The sequence below is a fragment of the Hyperoodon ampullatus genome (genome assembly GCF_949752795.1).
Source record: "Hyperoodon ampullatus genome assembly, chromosome: X".
NCBI classification, from domain to species: domain Eukaryota; kingdom Metazoa; phylum Chordata; class Mammalia; order Artiodactyla; family Ziphiidae; genus Hyperoodon; species Hyperoodon ampullatus.
In genome coordinates this window covers 21,899,117-21,919,247 of record NC_136913.1, presented here as the reverse complement: position 1 = coordinate 21,919,247, position 20,131 = coordinate 21,899,117, and the positions used below count along the sequence as shown (strand labels likewise).

General features: G+C 45.3%; 1 protein-coding gene across 1 annotated transcript; it reads left to right on the top strand.

The window, feature by feature from the left end:
• Nucleotides 1-386: 386 nt before the first annotated feature.
• On the top strand, nucleotides 387-2,734 carry LOC307069591 (transcription factor SPT20 homolog; the record flags this gene model as incomplete). The annotated part of the gene is given in 2 exon segments (XM_079727976.1): nucleotides 387-2,213; nucleotides 2,216-2,734. Coding segments are annotated over 2 exon segments (2,346 nt in total).
• Nucleotides 2,735-20,131: the final 17,397 nt, after the last annotated feature.

Below are 20,131 nucleotides of genomic sequence, written 5' to 3'. Positions count from 1 at the left end.
CCAGAACCAGAAGTGAGGGGGGCGGGCCTGCGCCCAAGAGGCAATAGAAGGATGAGGCCTGAGCCTACAATCTGCGCAGGCGCACACACGGATGCTTACATTCACATCCGGGCCATCTGCTGCAGCGCGAGGCGCGTGAGATCCGGCGCGTGAGATCCAGCGCGGCGGCCGCTCGCACGCCTTTAGGTCTTTCCCTAAATCGCAAGTATTTTGCGCGCTGCTTCTTCGGGGGCGGGTGTCCTGGTGTCCTTTTTGAGGTGAGTCTGGTCGCCCCACTGTGGAGTGGCCGAGTTTGCAAGAATGCTCGTCAATACCGCAGACAGGGTTTTCACCCAGTTCATCCGCTCACATTTTCTCTTCCCTTAGGGCCCCCATTTTGTACCACAATGCAACAGGCTCTAGAAAGAGCTTTGGATCGTGCGGAGTATATCATTGCAAGTGCCCAACAGAGACCTCCGGAAAGGAAATACCCATCTAATGGGGAGAAGTCTCTCTATGAAAAACTTTATGACATTTATGTTGAAGAATGTGAAAAAGAGCCTGAGGTTACGGAGGAATTAACAAGCAACGTGAACCTGTTAGAGAAGCTTCTTAGGAGAGAGTCGTTGCCGTGTTTGGTGGTCAACCTGTACCCAGGAAAGGAGGGCTATTCGCTGATGCTCCAAGGGGAAAACGGATCATCTTCGGAGAGCATCCGACTGCCCTATGAAGAGGGGGAATTGCTCGAATACTTGGATGCAGAAGAATTACCTCCTGTTTTGGTGGATTTCCTGGAAAAGTCTCAGGTTAACGTTTTTCATCGTGGGTGTGTCATAGCAGAAATACGGGACTACAGGCAGTCCAGTGACAGGGAACCTCCCCATTACCAAAGCAGGCATATTCTCTTACGTCCCACGATGCAGACTTTAGCCTGCGATGTAGAGGCCATAGCCAGCGATAATCCGAATTGGACCCAGGAGGACAAACTTCTGCTTGAGAGCCAACTGATCTTAGCTACAGCTGAACCACTGTGTCTAGACCCTTCTGTATCAGTAGTCTGCACTGAAAACAGACTGCTCTGTAACAAACAAAAGCTGAACACTCGTCCCATGAAAAGGAACTTCAAGAGGTACTCTATGGCCTCTCTGAATCGGCAGCAGGAGCTGTCTCGTCGTCTACCGTCTCCTGAGCTAAGAGCCCTGACTTTCGGCAAAAGAATAAGAGAAAGTAAAACAGGTAGGAATTATGGCCTCAAAACTTTTAAAGCAGGAAGTTGTGTAGATATGTGGAAACAGAGACCCTGTGACTTGGCCGTACCTTCTCAAGTGGATGTGGAGAAATATGCTAAAGGGAAGAAGTCTGTCAGATATGATGATTCACAACCAACAGTCTGGCCAGTGCATGAGGTACAAGGTGGTCTTGCATTTGGATGTGAGGCTGGCTACCAGTCCCAGACAACAAGGCTGACCGTCAGGCAGCCGACTGATAATTCACTTGCCTCTGGAAAAGGGTCCGGTAGAGAAGCCATGTGGGAGAGACAGCTGTCTCCCCCCGACTCCTCCGCAGATGGCCATCCCTACAGTTTCCTGCCCGGGCCAAAGACTGATGCTGGGAGAGTGGTCAGTCGGCCCGAGGAGTCGGTCCAGAAGAGCACCCAGTGTCCAGTGCAGATGTCACACAGCTCCAGTGGCTCAGCCGGTCTCAGGCAACCTTCTCCAGGGAAAGAACCAGAACAGCCTAAGACTGGGGGGGTTCAGTCTTCAGTGCCTGTTAGAGGAGCCACACATCCACCTCCACCCATGAGACTTCCCTGGTGCTCAGGAAGGAGCTCCTGCGGTGACAGTCTCACTTCACAGCAGGCAGGCAGCTCTCAGGCATGTGCACCTCCTGGCCCTGCTCCTAAGCCACCAGCTCTTTCCCAGAAATCCTCTGTGGAGCTGAGCCCAGTTAGCACGCTTCCTGCCACCGCCCTGTCCACTGCGGGCTCATCACAGACGACCCCGGTCGCCCGGGGCAAGGTCATCTCCATTGGCCTGAAGTTCACCAGAGTAGTGGGCCCCAGTCTCGGAGGCCAGGCCTCGGGGAGAGGCTGTGCCACCAGGGCCCCAGCTCCCGGGGGGATCCAGCTGGGCCACCTGCCCGCAGGAGTGCTGCTGCTGCCGCCACCGCCGCCTCCTCCTCCTCCTCCTCCTCCTCCTCCTCCTCCTCCTCCTCCTCCTCCTCCTCCTCGGGAGGGGTTCAGCTGCTTTTGAAAAACGCTTCGGATCTCAGAGCCTTTGCTGTGGTGCCCCTCGGTTCGGTCCTGGGGAGCAGCCAGCAGCGGGCCCCGCAGCCGCGCCTCTCCCAGCTGCTTCCCCTGCAGTGGCCCTGCGCCCCGCCTCCTCGGCTGCCGGCATCCCAAGGTCCGGGGACACGGGGTGCGGGGGTACAGGGTCCGTGGGCACAGGGTCCGGGGGCACAGGGCGCCGCCGTTCCCAACACGGTCGTGCGTGCCCAGCAAGCCGTGGTCGTTCACCTCCGTGCAGTGGACCGTTTCCTACAGCCCCGGGCGCTCGTGTTTTCCCCGCCGGGCTCTGGCCGGAGCCGCCCCGGGCTGAGACCCCCGCAGCAGAGGGGCTGGGCCTTGGTGGCCCCGCGGCCCCAGGTGCAGTTGGCCGTGCGCCTGCGCCCCCGCGCCGCCCCCTCGGGGCCCGCAGCCCAGCAGCCAGGCCGCGGGACCGCGGATAGAGGCCCGCCAGCCGCTCCCAAGCCCTGAGGCCTGGCTGATTTTCTCTCGTTTTGAAAACACAAGAGCAGCGACCAAGTGCATTGCGAGTTTCACCCTCATTTGGGGTTTTTTTAATGTGTCGGTCTTTTACGTTGTTAGACGTACAAACTTTCTGCAGAGGCACAAGCCCGTGATTTTTACATAGAGACGGGGAAGTGCTTTCCTAAACTGGCACGGTTTCGCCGAAGCCATCGCTTGGGCGGTGGCTGTTGACAGTTGTTTTTATTGCGATGTTCTCAAGTGTATCCAGATCCAAACTAGGGTCAGTTTAAACTCCTGAAGCCTGTAATTTCTCTCAAGCAATAAAACTGCAACACCAGTAAAGTCAAAATTAGTATTATCCTAACAAGATGTTACTAACACATAACTGTAGCAGCTTCACCCTTTTACGTGTACAGCTCAGTAGTGTTAAGTGGACTTCCGTCGTTGCTGTACAACAGATCTCTAGGGTTGTTTTCTTCTTGCAAAAGTGAAGCTTTATCCCCGTGAGCACCAGCTCCCTGTTTCCCTCGCCCCCAGCCCTGGTCCCCACCCCTCTCTTTCCTGTGTCTCTGAGTGTGACTGCTTTAGATACTTCGTAGAAGTGGGATCGTACAGGATTTGTCTTTCGTGACGGGCTCATTTCACTTAGCGTCCTGTCCTCGAGGTCCATCCGTGTTAGCGTGCCACAGGAAGGTTGTAGCTGTTTACAAGTGCTTTCAGTGTACCTAAGATATACTGACGCGGCCTATGAAGTATTAGAAACGTCCTTCGGAAGAGAGTGGACTTTCCTATTTGTTTATTTAGTTTAAAAGCTTTTTGCACCAGTGTCTGAAATGCAATTTTTATACATTAGGTTTGAGAAAAAAACAAAAACAAGCTAACGCTACCAAAAATTGATGCTTGTCATCTTGATATTGAGGCCATGGGATACCTCCAAGTGCGCAGCATGCTTTAGGGGCACTTGCTTGCGTGGATGTCCCCAGCCCTTAAAAGTGCCCCCCGCCACCCCAGCCCAGCTCTTCTCCTCTAGGCTGCAGTCGCTGGCCTTGAAAGGGCACTTCTGGGATGTTGTCTTCTCTCTTTATAAAGTCATTTACATTTTTGAGAACCCAGGGTTATCTGCAGAAGGTAAATATCTAAACATCTGGAAATGAGTTTGTTTTCCAAGTGTTTTCAACTTTGGTACATTCTGAAGTGGAGTCCCTCTCCCCCGCGTTCCTTCTTTTCCCTTCCCTTGCTGAGTGATCACCAACTGGTCAGCTGTGCCTGCTTCCTCATCTCTTTGTACCTTCTTTCTTGTTGTTTCAGTGGGGCTCAGAAGTCCCCTGAAGTTTTCTGTTTCCGTTTCTTATTGTGGTATAATTTACATAAGAATCAACCATTTTAAAGTGTACAATTCGTTGGCATTTACTGCATTTAGAATGTTGTGCGACCACAGCCTCTGTCTGCTTCCAAAACATTTTCATCGCCCAAGGGAAATCTCTGTACCCATTCAGCACTCACTTCCCGGCTTCCTCTCCCCCAGCCCAGGAAACCACCAATTTGCGTTCTGTCTCTACAGACTCCCCCATCTCGATTTTTCCTAAAACTGGAATCAGAGACTATGTGACCTCTTCTGTCGGGCCCCTTTCACTTGGCATAATGTTTTCGAGGTTCATCCACATCGTAACACGTATCGGCACTTCATTCCTTTTAAGGGCTGAATAACATTCCCTGGTTTGTGTACGCCACATTCTGTTTATCCATCATCTGTTGATGTACATTTGAGTTGTTCCCACCTTTTGCCATTGTGTATAGTGGGGCTATGAACAGTTGTGTACAAGTATCTGAAGGCCTCTCGTATTTTGTTCTTACAACTTTGAAGGACAACCTGCGTATATAAAAGTATTTTTTCCAAGTACGCATGTATGTTTCCCTGCCTTTTGCCCTAACCAAAAAAAGGAAGTTTGGCAGTTCCAAAAGAGGTGAGTGAAGAGGCAGGTAACCGGTGATTCTTACTGCATTAACCCGGCTGTCCTAGCGTGCTACCCATCCTGTTAAGGAAAGATTTGGTCAGCTTGAAGCCAACATCGCAGATATGCCAGCGGAGTGACACTGAGCCCGTTAGAGCCTTATGTAGCCCACCCTGGACATCTTTAGGAACGGTGCCTGCACTCTGAAGAAGTGACCAATTGCAAAGAAGACCAGTGCAATGACCAGTTGCAAAGAAGAGTTTATAGTCAGCCTTGGGAGCCAGCCAGACAAGGGAACTCTGAATCTCACTAGGTTTTGTGTACCTTCTCCCTCTTTGTCCTCACTCTCATCCTTTCAAATACTACCACACGGAGAGACCAGCTGACGTTGTGCTCCCTTCCCAGGCAAGCAAATAAATGCAGCTTTGTTTCAGATTACCATTTGTCGGCCTTTATTTCCTCCTAATAATCCTCACCAAGGTTGGTAATTGAAGCAACTGCCTCACTGATTGAGAAGAAAGAGTGTACCCCTGGAAATACAATCCCAGAGTCTGTATTCATTCAAACACCTGTAAAGGGAGGACTTCCCACGTGCCTTGTACTGTGTGAGGCCTTACGTGGGATGCGGAGAATACAGATACCAAAGAAAAGTAAAGTACCTCTTCAGAATGTAGATCTCATTCAAAATTCACGTAATTTTATCCTTCAGCAATTTAAGGTAAATTCCCTGTAGGATAAAGTCTCAGTAGAATAATGAATGTTACATATCTGAAGATGAGTATACAACAGAATGGGAAATAGCAGAAGACTCAAGATTTTAGTGGCTTACCACCCTGCCACAAGTCAGAGGTCAGGACACAGACCAAGGAGATGGTGGTGGAAATAGGACTCCGGAGAGAAAATATTGCCCAGCTCATGAAGTCCAGGTATGTGTATCTGCACAGAGAATTTGTCCTTGTTTATAAATGATAAGTTAAAAAATCTATCATTCCATTCTAGATTGCTATTTTGAGAAAATCTTGGGGAAAATACTCCTATGAAACTTTTATTTCTTTAAAGTGACAGAACATGTTAGGTTCCTTGCAGACAGACCATCTCCAACATCCTGTTCTTTCTTCTGCCACCTCTCAACAGATACCGATATTGCCTTTGGTTTTTGTTGTGTGTTGCTTCTTGAAATAGCACCAGGACCACCTGTTCCTTAGAGAAAGCTGAGTTCATTCTTTCTGGCAAGGGAGAGGACAACCTTGACAGAGTCTTAGTAGTGTTTTAGATAGCTAAATGTCGTTTTCCATAAAGTCTAATAAAATAACCCTTCATCTCAAGTACTTTAGTATTTGATCTGCAAGGAAAATGTAAAACTTAGCTGCTTTAATTGCATTTTGAAAAACACTTAGGCTCTAAAATACAGGATTTTTCCCTCTGTTCTCACTTCCTGCTGGGCACTATTCTGTTTTTGCATGTTTTAATTCACTCAGTCCTTGCAAGGACCATGGAAGGAAGGTACAGTTATAGATTAGGAAACAAGGCATTGGGCACTTAAATAATTTGCTCAAGGTCACCCAGCTATGAAGTATCAGAGCCCAGCTTCGGATCCAAGCCTCCTGGGGTCACAGACTATGTCCTTTACCACACTACCCTCTCCACTGCCTCACTGAGGGCAAGCCATAGTCCTGTCCCCAGTGGACTCATCATATGATTGGAAAGACCTCAAGATGTGTGGATGAAATGACAGATTACAATCTGTCACTTAGCCACATCTTGATGTTTGAGAGGAGCTAATAACTGACATCTTTGCCACAGTTTGGAACCATTTGACAGAGATTCAGGACTCGGACAGCTGAACGTCAGTATATTCTCTTCATACGTTCTGCTCATATATTCAAGGACACAATTTAGATCTGGACCAAGCAGGTTTTCTAATACTGCACCCTGTATCAGGGAGAGTCTTCCACTCGCTCACAGGTGGGGCTAGAGAACTACAGAGCGCTCCCTGTGGGTCTGGCTCTCTTACAGGGGAAGTTGAGTGGGCAGAGCAATTTTACTTTACTGAAGAGCTGCTTAATCCCTGGACGATGGGCCTATGGCATTTGGTGAAGGCTATGGATCCTTTCTCAGAATGACATTTTTATGTGCATAAAGTAAAATATATGGCATTACAAAGGAAGCCCATTACACTAAAATACAACTCTGAAAGTATAAACTTAGGATAAATAATAAATATGCTTCTTTGTTAATGCATTAAATAATAAGATGTAGCAGAGGAACTAATAATTACTATAATTTCAAAGCAGTGCTGAGCATGAATGATATTTTGAGGTACCTGCAAGAAGTGGAATATGTGAAAACATCTGTGATTTCTATTCAATACAAATTCATAGACATTGTTAATACTACTGTGGTTTGTTATCTATATTCATTTGTAGGAATATATTTCACTTAGAGATCAGAGAATGTAAATATATAAAGCATTTTCTTTTCTCATCAAGTTCATGGATCCCCTAAAAGTGTCCATGAGCCCCAGCTTAAGAATATTTGCTCTAATGGAAGGTCCTCCCCCAGCAAAAGAAGCAGGTAATAAGCATCATCTCCAGCAGTGTATGCTATATGAACAAGCCTGCCAGTGATCAAGTTTGGTCCCACTGTACATAGTGACCAGATTATTGAATGGTTATCACAGCAGCTTGGAAAGGAGTTGCTTACAAGGTGTACATTATTCATTTAATCCTCAGAATGACCCTATTGGTAGTTAAAGTTGTTAACTCCATTTTCAAGTGAGGAAATTGAGGTTAATGTAATTTGTCCAAGTTCACACACCTGAGGAGGGGTAAGCATTTGGATCTAGGTAGTCTGGCTCCAGAACCCACGGTCTTAAGCACTAAACTGAACCTGCTCAGTAAGTTTAGAGGGCTAGTCTAAGAATACCTGGGGCTAAGTATAACTGCCATTTAAAAAGTTATTTTCCTAGAAAAAAATTTAAATAAATCATTGGAAGACAACCCTTCTGTAGACTAGGGCTTCTTGCATATAGAGATCAGGAATTACTGAACACTCTGTAGTTGCCAGTTATCCACTGGATCGAATAAGCATTATCCCAAAGTGACCTTATTTTGGCTGCCTGGACCACAAATCGGCTGGGGCTGGAGCAGAGTGCAGAGCGGGGCTTCTAGTGAATTCAGCTTCCTGACGGGAGGGCACGTCACTTCTAATGAGCTCTGTCAAGAACTCTGAAGGGTCTGAGACTCTGTGCTGCTTGAAAACTAACAAGTTAGCCTTAATTTCATGGATGCTGGCAGAAGACAAGAATACTGGGTCAGAGACAAAGGACTTTATTACTCATAGCACAACAGGCAGCATGCACTTCATGTGTGCATTGATTCCCTTGCCCACCCAAGTCCCATGCGGACAGCAGAGAGGTAGGCCCGAGGGAATACTGCACGTGCAGCAGATGTCTGTCAGAAGGCAAGAACCCAAGCTTAGGAAATAACAATATGTTTAAAGGGGCTGCAAACAAACCCGCCTAGTTTTTGCTCTGGAGAAAGACATTATCTTTATTATGACAGTCAAGAAACAAATTTGTCTTTGGCTCCATTAGGGAGATACTATCTCTATTTCCTCAGGCTGTTTACCATACAAACTTCCTGGAAAGTTAGTCCAGAATAAAGGCTATCAGCGTCTCTGCTCACAAGACATGCAGAAACAAGGGAAACATGGAGAACTGTCCCCCGCCAGACTTCAGGTGCTGGCAACTGGAGTTCCCAGACAACTCCTTTAAATAGCTAGTGTCCAACTCCAGATGACAACACTCAAGCAGTTTGTGTGTCCCTTCATTGATAAAGTTGTTTTCTCATGCTCATTCTATAAAAGGAGAACAATAAGGGTGCAGGTCCCTCTACCAGAATGCGAACCCACACTATGTATCCAGGGGTGTGTGGTGGCACTGGCACTCTTCTCTAATGAATGACGGAAGGAAGCGGACCTGTGCCTTCTCTTCTCTTGCTACCCTGCCCTTTTAAGTTTTCCTTTTCCCCAATAAAGCTGATGACTCAATTCATTCCAGGCCCTGGTGCATAACACGTGATAGCCAAATGGTCTCAGTACAGTAGATAAAGAAAAGTAACAGACAAGAGTTCCCAGCAGCCAGAAGGAGGAACATGGAACAGGCACCCAGCAAAACAGAATTGCTAGAGAAGGACAGATGACAACGTTTTAAAAAAAATCACAGGGCTTCCCTGGTGGCGCAGTGGTTAAGAATCTGCCTGCCATTGCAGGGAACACGGGTTCAGGCCCTGGTCGGGGAAGATCCTACATGCTGTGGAGCGACTAAGCCCATGCGCCGCAACTACTGAGCCTGCACTCTAGAGCCCGCGAGCCACCACTACTGAGCCCATGTGCCACAACTACTGAAGCCCACGCGCCTAGAGCCTGTGCTCTGCAACAAGAGAAGCCACTGCAATGAGAAGCCCTCACTAGAACAAAGACTAGCCCCCACTCGCCGCAACTAGAGAAAGCTCGTGCGCAGCAACGAAGACCCAACACAGCCAAAAATAAATACATAAAATAAATAAATTTATTTTTTAAAAAAAAGACGGGTATCCCCCAGGGATCCTTTAAAAAAAAATCACAAACTTTCTGTAAATGGATGCTATGGCTTTAAACTTAAAAATACATTAGTTGGGGACTTCCCTGGTGGTCCAGTGGTAAAGAATCTGCCGTCCAATGCAGGGGATGTGGGTTTGATCCCTGGTCGGGGAACTAAGATCCCACATGCTGTGGGGCAACTAAGCCTGCATGCCACAACTACTGAGCTCGCATGTCTCAACTAGAGAGCCCGTGTGCCACAACTAGAGAGAAGCCCACGCGCCACAATGAAGAGCCTACACCGCAACAAAAGATCCCGCATGCCTCAACTAAGATCTGACACAGCCAAAATAAATAAATAAATAATACATTAGTTGAAAATATCGTATATTAACACATATATGTGGAATCTAGAAAAATGGTACAGATGAACCTGTCTGCAAGGCAGAAATAGAGACACAGACATAGAGAACAAATGTATGGACACCAAGGGGGGAAAGGAGGGGTGGGATGAATTGCAAGATTGGGACTGATATATATACACTAATATGTATCAAATAGGCAATTAATGAGAACCTGCTGTATAGCACAGGGGGCTCAGTGCTCTGTGATGACCTAAATGGAAAGGAAACCCAAAAAAGAGGGGATATATGCATACATAGAGCTGAATCACTTTGCTGTACAGCAGAAACTAACACAACATTGTAAAACAACTATACCCCATGGGCTTCCCTGGTGGCGCAGTGGTTGAGAGTCCACCTGCCGATGCAGGGGACATGGGTTCGTGCCCCAGTCCGGGAAGATCCCACGTGCTGTGGAGTGGCTGGGCCCGTGAGCCATGGCTGCTGAGCCTGCGCGTCCGGAGCCTGTGCTCCGCAACGGGAGAGGCCACAACAGTGAGAGGCCCGCGTACCGCAAAAAAAAAAAAACAAAAAATAACAACAACAACAAAAAAAACAAAACAAAAAACTATACCCCAGTTAAAAAAAATTAGTTGAATTAAGGGAGAGGATACCTACTGTTGTGGCCAGAGTTAGTAACCTGGGTGAAGGGGAAGAAAAATCTCAAGGCATGATGTCCCAAAAATATAAAAAGATGGAACTTATAGAAAAAAAAGATAAGAGACTTGGAGGATAGATCTAGGAGACATAACAAGCAAAAATAGGAGAACAAGGAACTGATGGAGGTAAAGTATGATTAAGCAAGTAATAAATGCAATTTTCCCTGAACAAAACAAAGGCCCAAGTTTATAGACTCAAAAAGTACACTGACTTCCCAGTAGGTGCCATGAGAGTCATAGTAGATAATCTACCCATTATAGTAATTAAATTATTGTTCAACAAGTATTGATTCCCTCCCCTTTAACATGGAGCAAATTGCACTTCCCTAACTTTTTTTTTATAAATTAATTAAATTATTTATTTTTGGCTGCATTGGGTCTTCGTCGCTGCGCGCAGGCTTTCTCTAGTTGTAGTGAGCGGGGGCCCTTCTTCGTTGCGGTGCATGGGCTTCTCATTGCAGTGGCTTCTCGTTGCGGAGCACGGGCTCTAGGCGTGCGGGCTTCAGTAGTTGTGGCTCGTGGGCTCAGTAGTTGTGGCTCATGGACTCTAGAGCTCAGGCTCAGTAGCTGTGGCGCACAGGCTTAGTCGCTCTGCAGCATGTGGGATCCTTCTGGACCAGGGCTCAAACCCATGTCTCCCCTGCATTGGCAGGCAGATTGTTAACCACTGCACCACCAGGGAAGCCCCGTACTTCCCTAACTCTTGACTTTGAGTTTTATCATGTGACTCACTTTGGCCAATGGACTATTAATGGATATGATACAAGAAGAAACTTGAAATATACCTGCATAGTGGGTTCACCATCCTGTGCTTCTGCTTTCTGCCCTGAGAAGAGCATGCTTTGGGAGGCTCTTGATCCAAGGAGGATGAGAAATACATCAAGCAGACCTGGACCCAACTTGGACCTTAGAGTCAAGCCCAGCATAGATTTGTAGATGTGTGAGTGACCAATAAATGCTTATTGTTTAATGCCAATGAACTTTTTGTGGTAGTTTGTTACATAGCCTTACTGTGGCAATAGCTGATAGGCCTAATTTTACTTAGGCATATCCTGGTAAAATTATAAATCTCAATAATTAAAAATAAATCTTAAGTTTCTAGTCAGAAAGAATAAGTTGTCTACAAATAAAAAGTAAGATAAGTATTAGGCTTTTCTTATACAACACTGGAAGTCCTGGAAGCTAGAAGATGTTGAAAAAACAACTAGGAGACTACTGAAAGTAAAGGACTACAACCCGAGAATCCCATACCCAGCCAGTATTTCATTCATCCATCCTGGTAAAAAAAAAATTTTTTTAATTTTTTAGGCATTAAAAAAATTGAACAACCACATGCTCTATTTGAGAAAAATCATTCTAACTACTCAGCCATAAAAAAAGAATGAAATAATGCCATTTGCAGCAAGATGAATGGACCTGGAGATAATCATACTGAGTGAAGTAAGACAGAGACAAATATCATATGATATCACTTATATGTGGAATCTAAAAAAAGAAGGACTTCCCTTGTGGTCCAGTGGCTAAGACTCCGTGCTTCCACTGCAGGGGGTACTACGATCTGGCATGCCACGTGGTGCAGCCAAAAATAAATAAATAAATAAAAATAAAATAAAATAAAAAATAAAAAATGGTATAAATGAACTTATTTACAAAACAGAAACAGGCTCACAGACATAGAAAACAAACTTATGGTTACCAAAGGGGAAAGGGAGTGGGGGAGGAATAAATTAGGAATTTGGGATTAGCAGATACAAGCTACTATATATAAAATAGATAAACAACAAGGACCTATTGTATAGCACAGGGAACTGTATTCAATATCTTGTAATAACCTATGAGGGAAAAGAATCTGAAAAAGAAGGTGTGTGTGTGTGTGTGTGTGTGTGTGTGTGTGTGTATACATATCTGAACCACTTTGCTGTACACCTGAAACATTGTAACTCAACTATACTTAAACTAAAAAAAAAATCATTCTAACCAAACAACAAACAAACAAAAACAGAGGCTTCACATACTAAAGTTTAAATTAAATGGATAATAATTGGATTTCTAAAAATAAGTAATATGTAGTTCAATCTAAACCAATCATAAACAAATGTCTTGGAATATGTAATGTATTAGATAAGGATTCTTAAAATGAAAGAGGTTGCTGCAAAGGCAATTTTAATAATAATTTAGAACTAAACTATTTCAGAAAAACCTAGACGTTGGATGTGGTTAGCATGGAGGTAGAGTGAAAAAAGAGCATTTGAGGGCTTCCCTGGTGGCGCAGTGGTTGGGAGTCCACCTGCCGATGCAGGGGACACGGGTTCGTGCCCCAGTCCGGGAAGATCCCACATGCTGCAGAGCGGCTGGGCCCGTGAGCCATGGCCGCTGAGCCTGCGCATCCGGAGCCTGTGCTCTGCAACGGGAGAAGCCACAACAGTGAGAGGCCCGCGTACCGGAAAAAAAAAAAAAAAGAGCATTTGAAATTTCTCAGAGCAGGAAGGGGAAGAGAAATTAAAATAGCCTAACTATCATCTTATTGGGGTAGGGGAGTCAGGGAAAAATAGACTGCCTTGGTGAGAAAAATAGTTGAGGGGTCTTGTTTTCAAGTAATCATAACAAAATATGTAATTGATTAAGAACTCTAGAGAATAACAAGTTGCCATTAAAAGAAGGGAAAGGTACAATGGAATGTCCAAATTAACGAGGGCAAAAAATAGAATGGCGAGCAACTTAATAAAACCAGAAAGGAAAGAAAAGAAATAGTAAAGATAACTATCAAAGTCAAATGATACAGCATAAATGCAACACAGAAGGAATAAAACTAAGCATACCAGTCGTTTCAGTAAATGCAAACGGACTTAATTCTATGCGAAGACTGAAAATATCAAAATGAGTTTTAAAAAACGAAACCAAACCCAGCTATAGGATAAGTTATAAGAAAGAGAGAGAGAGAGATAGCAAGGCCAATGCCATAAAAAACAGAAATGGCAACATTATGATCAGGAAGGGAGGAGCTGAAGATGAAAGAACCTGGGAGAGACTGAAGAGGGACACTGTGGAAAACAGAAGGCACAGTTTAAGAAGCAAGTGTCAAAAACTTGTATGTTTCAGGCAACATAGCCGCTAAATACATAAAGAAGAAAGCCTAGGATTGAGTATTGAAAGATACCCACATTTACAGGTTGGGAAAAGAGTAAGCTGGGGACTTCCCTGGTGGTCCAGTGGGTAAGACACCATGCTTCCACTGCAAGGGGCATGGGTTCAATCCCTGGTCAGGGAACTAAGATCTCACATGCTGCATGGTGCAGCCAAAAAAATTTTTAAATAAATAAAAAGAATAAGCTGGAATGGGAGGCTGAGAAAGAGTGACCAAGAAAGGAGAGGAAGAGCAGGAAAGTGGGTGATGTAATTTCTTGAGGTCTCAACCTACATACAGGTAAAGGCAACCCCAGCCACAGCGGTCAGACAGCCTCTCCACCCAGCACCAGCTCCAAGGTCAGAGAAGACAGAAGCTGGAGGACAACATTCCCTTCCCTGCAGGCAGCCTGAAGGAGACGCAGGCCTTTTCACACAACCCTCCATTCTCCCGCATCTGCAATTTGTAGCAGATTGTAACAGAGATGCACAGTGCAGAATTAGGTTCTTTTATCTAAATGGGAGTTCTGTAGGCTTGGGGTGTTGTTAAGAAAGGAGCAGCTGCCCAATGTATGGGTGACATTGTGGAACACAGCAGTGGTGGAAATAAAAAGAGGGTGCCCATTATTTCCCATTAAAAGATCCATTTAACTTCCTGAGACTTAAAAAGTCAGTCCATGTTAAGACAATGTACTGTTTCTGACCCACTAAAAATCCCCTTTTCTCTTCTGTTGACTAATCAGGAGTCTATATTTATTGTCAAGTTTTAGCAATAGTTTTAGGGAATTTTTTTCTAATATCTATAGGAAATACAACTGTTTAATATTGGCAAATACAGGTCCCATTTCTGTGCCATAAGCTGTGCAGAGCTTTCATTTTTCAGTGATGAGAATTTGTGGCAACCAATAAATTTTCAAAACACTCTCATTATGCATATTGACCGCCCTTCTCAACACACATACACAGGCTCTCTTTTTTTCTGGAACAGGCAGTAAATTATGAAAGAAAAATAACACACTGCACAAAACACAGATACGATCAGGATGCCACTTACCTGGGATTTCTACCTCTTCCTAGCCTTCAGGGTGATGCTGGCATTTTCAATGTGTAGGGAATTGGGGCAGGACGATAAAATGTAGCTGGCCTGATTTGAACAGGGAAAGGGAAGTGAAAGAACAGCTGATGTCCCAAACACTTCTTCCCCTGGTGGGGGGATTGGGGAGCTATTATTAAAGGGTATAAACTTGTAACTAGTAGATAAATAAGTCCTGGAGATCTAATGCATAGCATAGTGATTACAGACAACAGTACTGTATTATATACTTCAAAGTTGCTAAGAGACTAGATCTGAAATGTTCTCACCACAAAAAAGAAATCTAATTATATGACGTGATAGAGGTGTGAGCTAACTCTACGGTAATTATATTGCAATATATAAGTGCATCAAATCAACGTGTGGTACACCTTAAACTTACACATGTTATATGTCAATTATAACTCAAATTTTAAAATAAATTTTTAAAAAACTTCCATTGAGTAGAACATTTGAAAATGGCTAACAGCATCCGCTCAGGAATTTACCTTAAAAAGAAACAGATACAACCAAAATCTAGAGCCACGCTACCCGAAGTGTGGTCCCCTGGACAGCAGCATTGGCATTCCAGGGAAGCCTGTTAGAAATGCAGTCTCTGGACCCTATCCCAGACCTACTGAATCAGAATCTGCATTTTGTCAAGATCCCCCAAAAGTTTGCAAAGTGCTGCTATGGAAAAATCTCCCATCGAGCTAATATAGAATAGAGACCCAGGCTTGTTGAAGTGGGATGCAACCTGGGCCTTTGTATTTTTACCAAGTTGCTCAGGGGACTCTGATACCAGCCGAAGTCTGAGCATCACTGCACGAGAGCCGTGCTATTCGACACAGTAGCCATTAGCCACCTGTGGCTGTTTACATCTACGTTAAATTTAATTGAACAAAATTAAAAATTCAGTCACACTAACCACATTTCAGTGCTCAAGAGCCACATGTGGCTAGTGGCTACTCTACTGGACAGTGCCTGTATAACACTTCCATCATTGTAGAAAGTTCTGTAGGGCAGCACTGGGTTCATTAGTTCTCAATCTTGGCTATATGTTAGAATCACTGGCCATGGTTTTGTTGTTGTCGTTAGTTTGTTTTAACACAGAATGCTTATTTTAGGCCTCATCCTATAGGCACTTTATCTTCATAGAAGCTTGACTTACTGTTTTCTAGTAAGGACACCATTAGGAAAACCAAGCTCTTGATCTCAATAAAACCTCACATTTATACTCAGATAATCATGTGCAATATTGTCATTTCGAAACAAAGCAGGAGCTCATGGGGCCCTCCCAGGGACAAAAGCCTTTCCACATCCCCCATTTCCTGTTTGTAGGGAAAAGGCTTCACCCCCTAGACCTTCCTGGAGTTCCAAAGGGCAGATTCAAACAGTTACTAATTAGGGAAAGGAAGGAATACAGAAACAAAGAAGGAGCAGTCAAGAAACAACAGTGCACTAATTAAAGCAGGGTCCTGGTTCCTCCTCAAGGGATATACATAGCAATATATCTCTGAGTTCTTCTGCAGGAACTAAGGCCCCCACCCAGGTGGAGGATGGTAACTTCAGGCTGAGCACAAGCACGTGGACCCCAGACTGGATGGAACCAGAAGGCTGATGACTGAGATTCCTGGAACACCACCCTGTTATCTCACCACCAACAATCAGAGGAAGGTCATATACCTGCATATCTCCCCCCAAATTTTGTGTATAAAAACTCTTCCCTGAACCGACAACCTACTGTATAGCACAGGGAACTCTGCTCAATACTCTGTAATAACCTAAATGGGAAAATAATTTGAAAAAGAATAGATGCATGCATATGTATAACTGAATCACTTTGCTGTATGCCCGAAACTAACACATTGTTAATCAATTATACTCCAATATAAGATAAAATTTTTTTAAAAGACTGAAACATAGGTTAAAATACAAAAAACAAAAAAAACTCTTCCCTGAAACCAATGGGGAAATCGGGCCTTTTGAGCATGAGCCACCCATTCTCCTTGCTTGGCCCTGCAATAAACCTTTCTCTGCTCCAAACTCCAGCATTTTGGTTTGTTTGGCCTCACTGTGCATCAGGCACACGAACTTGGGTAGGACAACAATTTAAGTTTGCTGGACTCCAAGCTATGGTGCCAGGCTCTACATAGGTCATTTCATAGATATGATACTTTCTTCACTTCCCTTGTTATTAGTTGAAAAGATCACATGAAAACACTAAGAAAAACTTGAAAAGATTTCACACAACCATCACACTATTTCTATTTCTCTGACACAGTCATCTTTGTTCAGAGCCACTACTCTCTAGTCCTTGCACATTTGCATATAGAATCTGATTTTACACAGGCCACCCCAGCCTGGCTGTCCAATAGGTTTACAACAATTACAAAACTGAATCTCAATTAGATCAGCCCCCACCCCCAACCTTCAGAATATACAGAAATATTGTCAAGTGCCTGCCTTCCTGCTCCTTGGGGGGGGGGGTTCTGCTTTGTCCCGCATATATTTTTTGCACAAACGTAATGTGGCTCTTCAGCCTCTGCTCCTACAAGGACAGTGGTGCCCCAGGGACCCAGGTTGTTATAGGGATGTCCTTTGCTGCTTGTGACTCCTAGACATGCCTCCATTTCACACTCTAAGAATCTCCACGAGTCACCCAACTGGGTTACATTCATAGAGTAGCTCTTTATGGAGATTTGTATGATGGGGGCACTTTTATTTGCTGTTTCTCCTTGTCCCAGCCCAAGCCCCTGGAAGACCTACTTGACATTTGACTACATGGGAACATCTTCCCTCCGATCAACCATTCCCTAACCAAGTGTGTGCATTTGGACTCTCCCTCCTTTGAGGTTAATAAGGAGTGGCCCTTATTCTCAGTGGGGTTCAGTCCTAGAGGTAGGAGAGAGCTGGTGGTCCCACACAGCTAGTCATTGTCCTTACCGGGGCTGGACTAGGGTGAGGCAAGTGACGTGTTCCCTCTCACAGTTGGGCAAGGGCAGGATTCAACATTAACTTAAAATTTTGATACTGAAAAAAATTGTTTTGATACTGTGTCCCATCATGGATTCTTTTCTGATTTTTAAAAATATTGCATTAAAATATTTTTATCTTGATTATCGAAGTTTTTTTGTTGTTTGGCACTCTGTTAAATTTCATGCAAGTGCCTTGCTGACTCCACCCTATTCCCAAGCCCTGATCCTTTCTATCAGGTTCCTCTATCCCTCATTCAGATAGAGCCTTGATGGGCCGACTGCTCATGCCATCAAGTCATACCTGTAAATCCCTCCCGGTACCCAGCTTAGGCCCTGAGCTACACAGTGATGATTGCTACCTAGTTGTAATCACATTATTCACTATATTATATTTAATTTTCATAAACAATTGTTTCATAAACAATTTTCCTTGTTTCTAGGTTGCCTCAGTTGCCTCTTTTAACAGCCGCAAGATAGTCCACTAGGCTGATGCACTATACTTAACTATTCTCCAAATACTGGATAATCAGCTTCCTTCCTCCCTCCCTCCCTCCCTCCCTCCCTCCCTTCCTCTCTTTCCTTCCTTCCCTTACGCTGCGCCACACAGCTTGTGGGATCTTAGTCCCCTGATCAGGAACTGAACCCAGGCCCTCAGCAGTGAAAGCACTGAGTCCTAACCACTGGACCAGGGAATTCCCTTAGTTCCCATTTCTCATTCATTAATGAGCCCATAGATCTACAAAGGAACTGAGTGTGTCTCTGAGTCAGTTCGCACTGTGGGAGACGTTTTCCCTTTAAGATATCAACTAGATGGAGGCACAGTGGAGACCCTGCTATTACTGCCACATCTTCAGAAAACGTCTCCCACAGTACGAACTGACTCAGAGACACACTATATAGGGAGCTGTTAACACGGTATTTCACACGTATACAAAAGAAGTCACTAACAGATCGGTTCCAGCTAACAAAGGCAAAGACAGGAGAAAGAGGAGAAGAAATGGAAGACATTTGAAAATGGTTGCATTTGTTTTCTTTCCCTTAGCATCTCTTCCAATGCTAATCAGATGGCGGCCAGCAAAGATGCCAGGGCAGATGTCTACCAACAGAAGGTCGGCACTAACACACCTGTAGTCAAAACCCAATTAGTGGGGACTTCCCTGGTGGCACAGTGGTTGGGAGTCTGCCTGCCAGTGCACAGGACACGGGTTTGAGCCCTGGCCCGGAAAGATCCCACAGGCCGCGGAGCAACTAAGCCTGTGCGCCGCAACTACTGAGCCTGCGCTCCAGAGTCCACGAGCCACAACTACTGAGCCCATGTGCCACAACTCCTGAAGCCTGTGCGCCTAGAGCCCGTGCTCCACAACAAGAGAAGCCACTGCAATGAGAAGCCCGGGCACTGCAATGGAGAGGAGCCCCCGCTCGCTGCAACCAGAGAGAAAGCCTGCGCGCAGCAACAACCGTAGCAGTACAATAAGTGGGCATCTTCATTTTTCTTTGAGAGGTGGGAAGATTAACAAGGGGCTAGAACTGTCATTGGTAAAGGAGCTATAGTGAGTCCTGTTAGTGAAGGGAGGCGATGGACTGTTAATCGATTATTTTCCCAGTTGAGGAGTGGCCTTGGCTCTCTAGTTCCAAACATGGTCAGAGTGGCCTTCTCTGGACATTATTTATTTTCCACATGCACTATTTATCTTCAGTTGGGAACATCACAACCTAGCTGCCAGCAGGGCTATTTTTTATTTTCACAGTCCCTCCTTTGGCCAAGGGCAGACTAGTGCAGCTCGCAGGATGCTAATCTGTGGAGTCCAGATCCACACAAGTCAGGACATTCTGCCCTTGAACAGCTGGATGAGTCATCAAGGGAATAAATCTGGTCGTTCATGGATGCCCCGGGAGACCCCGGGAGTCTAGTCCCATGTGTTTTTGCTGTTTCTGCTTTCTGTCTGCCAGCGTCCTTTGATAGTGCCTGCATTTCAGTTATGCCTTTTCCCTCATCTGTTTTTCTGAACAGAACAGATGCAAATGCTGGGTCTTAGCTTCAGCTACTACCAAGCGCAGATCCCGAGGTGACAGCACGTGTACAGGTAGTTCACTGTGGAAAGTTATCCCTTTTAGCAAGGGTGGCTCATCCACGCTGGGCCCAGCTGAGGGCCTATAGAAGATCCGCCTGAGATCTTCACATTCATCAGATCTTCATCAGACCCAGAAGAGGCAATTCTTGACCCACCGGTCCATCCTCATAGCCAAGGGTCACCCCTGAGTCCCTCACCCTTCCAGGTATGTGAATTTGCCAGATTAACTGAGCGGCCCCCATAGGTGTCCCCTGGCTGGCAGACGTGAAACATTTCTTGGATATGTGAGAGATGAATAGACAAGTGAAAAAAATGTTCTGGCATTTTGCCGCTGAGAGTTTTCAGTGATTTCTTTTTTGGGGGGGGCTACACCGTGCGGCATGTGGGATCTTAGTTCCCCAACCAGGGATCACACCCGCGCCCCCTGCATCCCTGCATTGGAAGCGCGGAGTCTTAACCACTGGACCGCCAGGGAAGTCCCCTTCAGCGATTTCTATGACCACCATGTTAGCAGGATCAAGTCCCAAACTTCTACGAGTCATTAGCCAGAGTTCTGCCTGCCTCT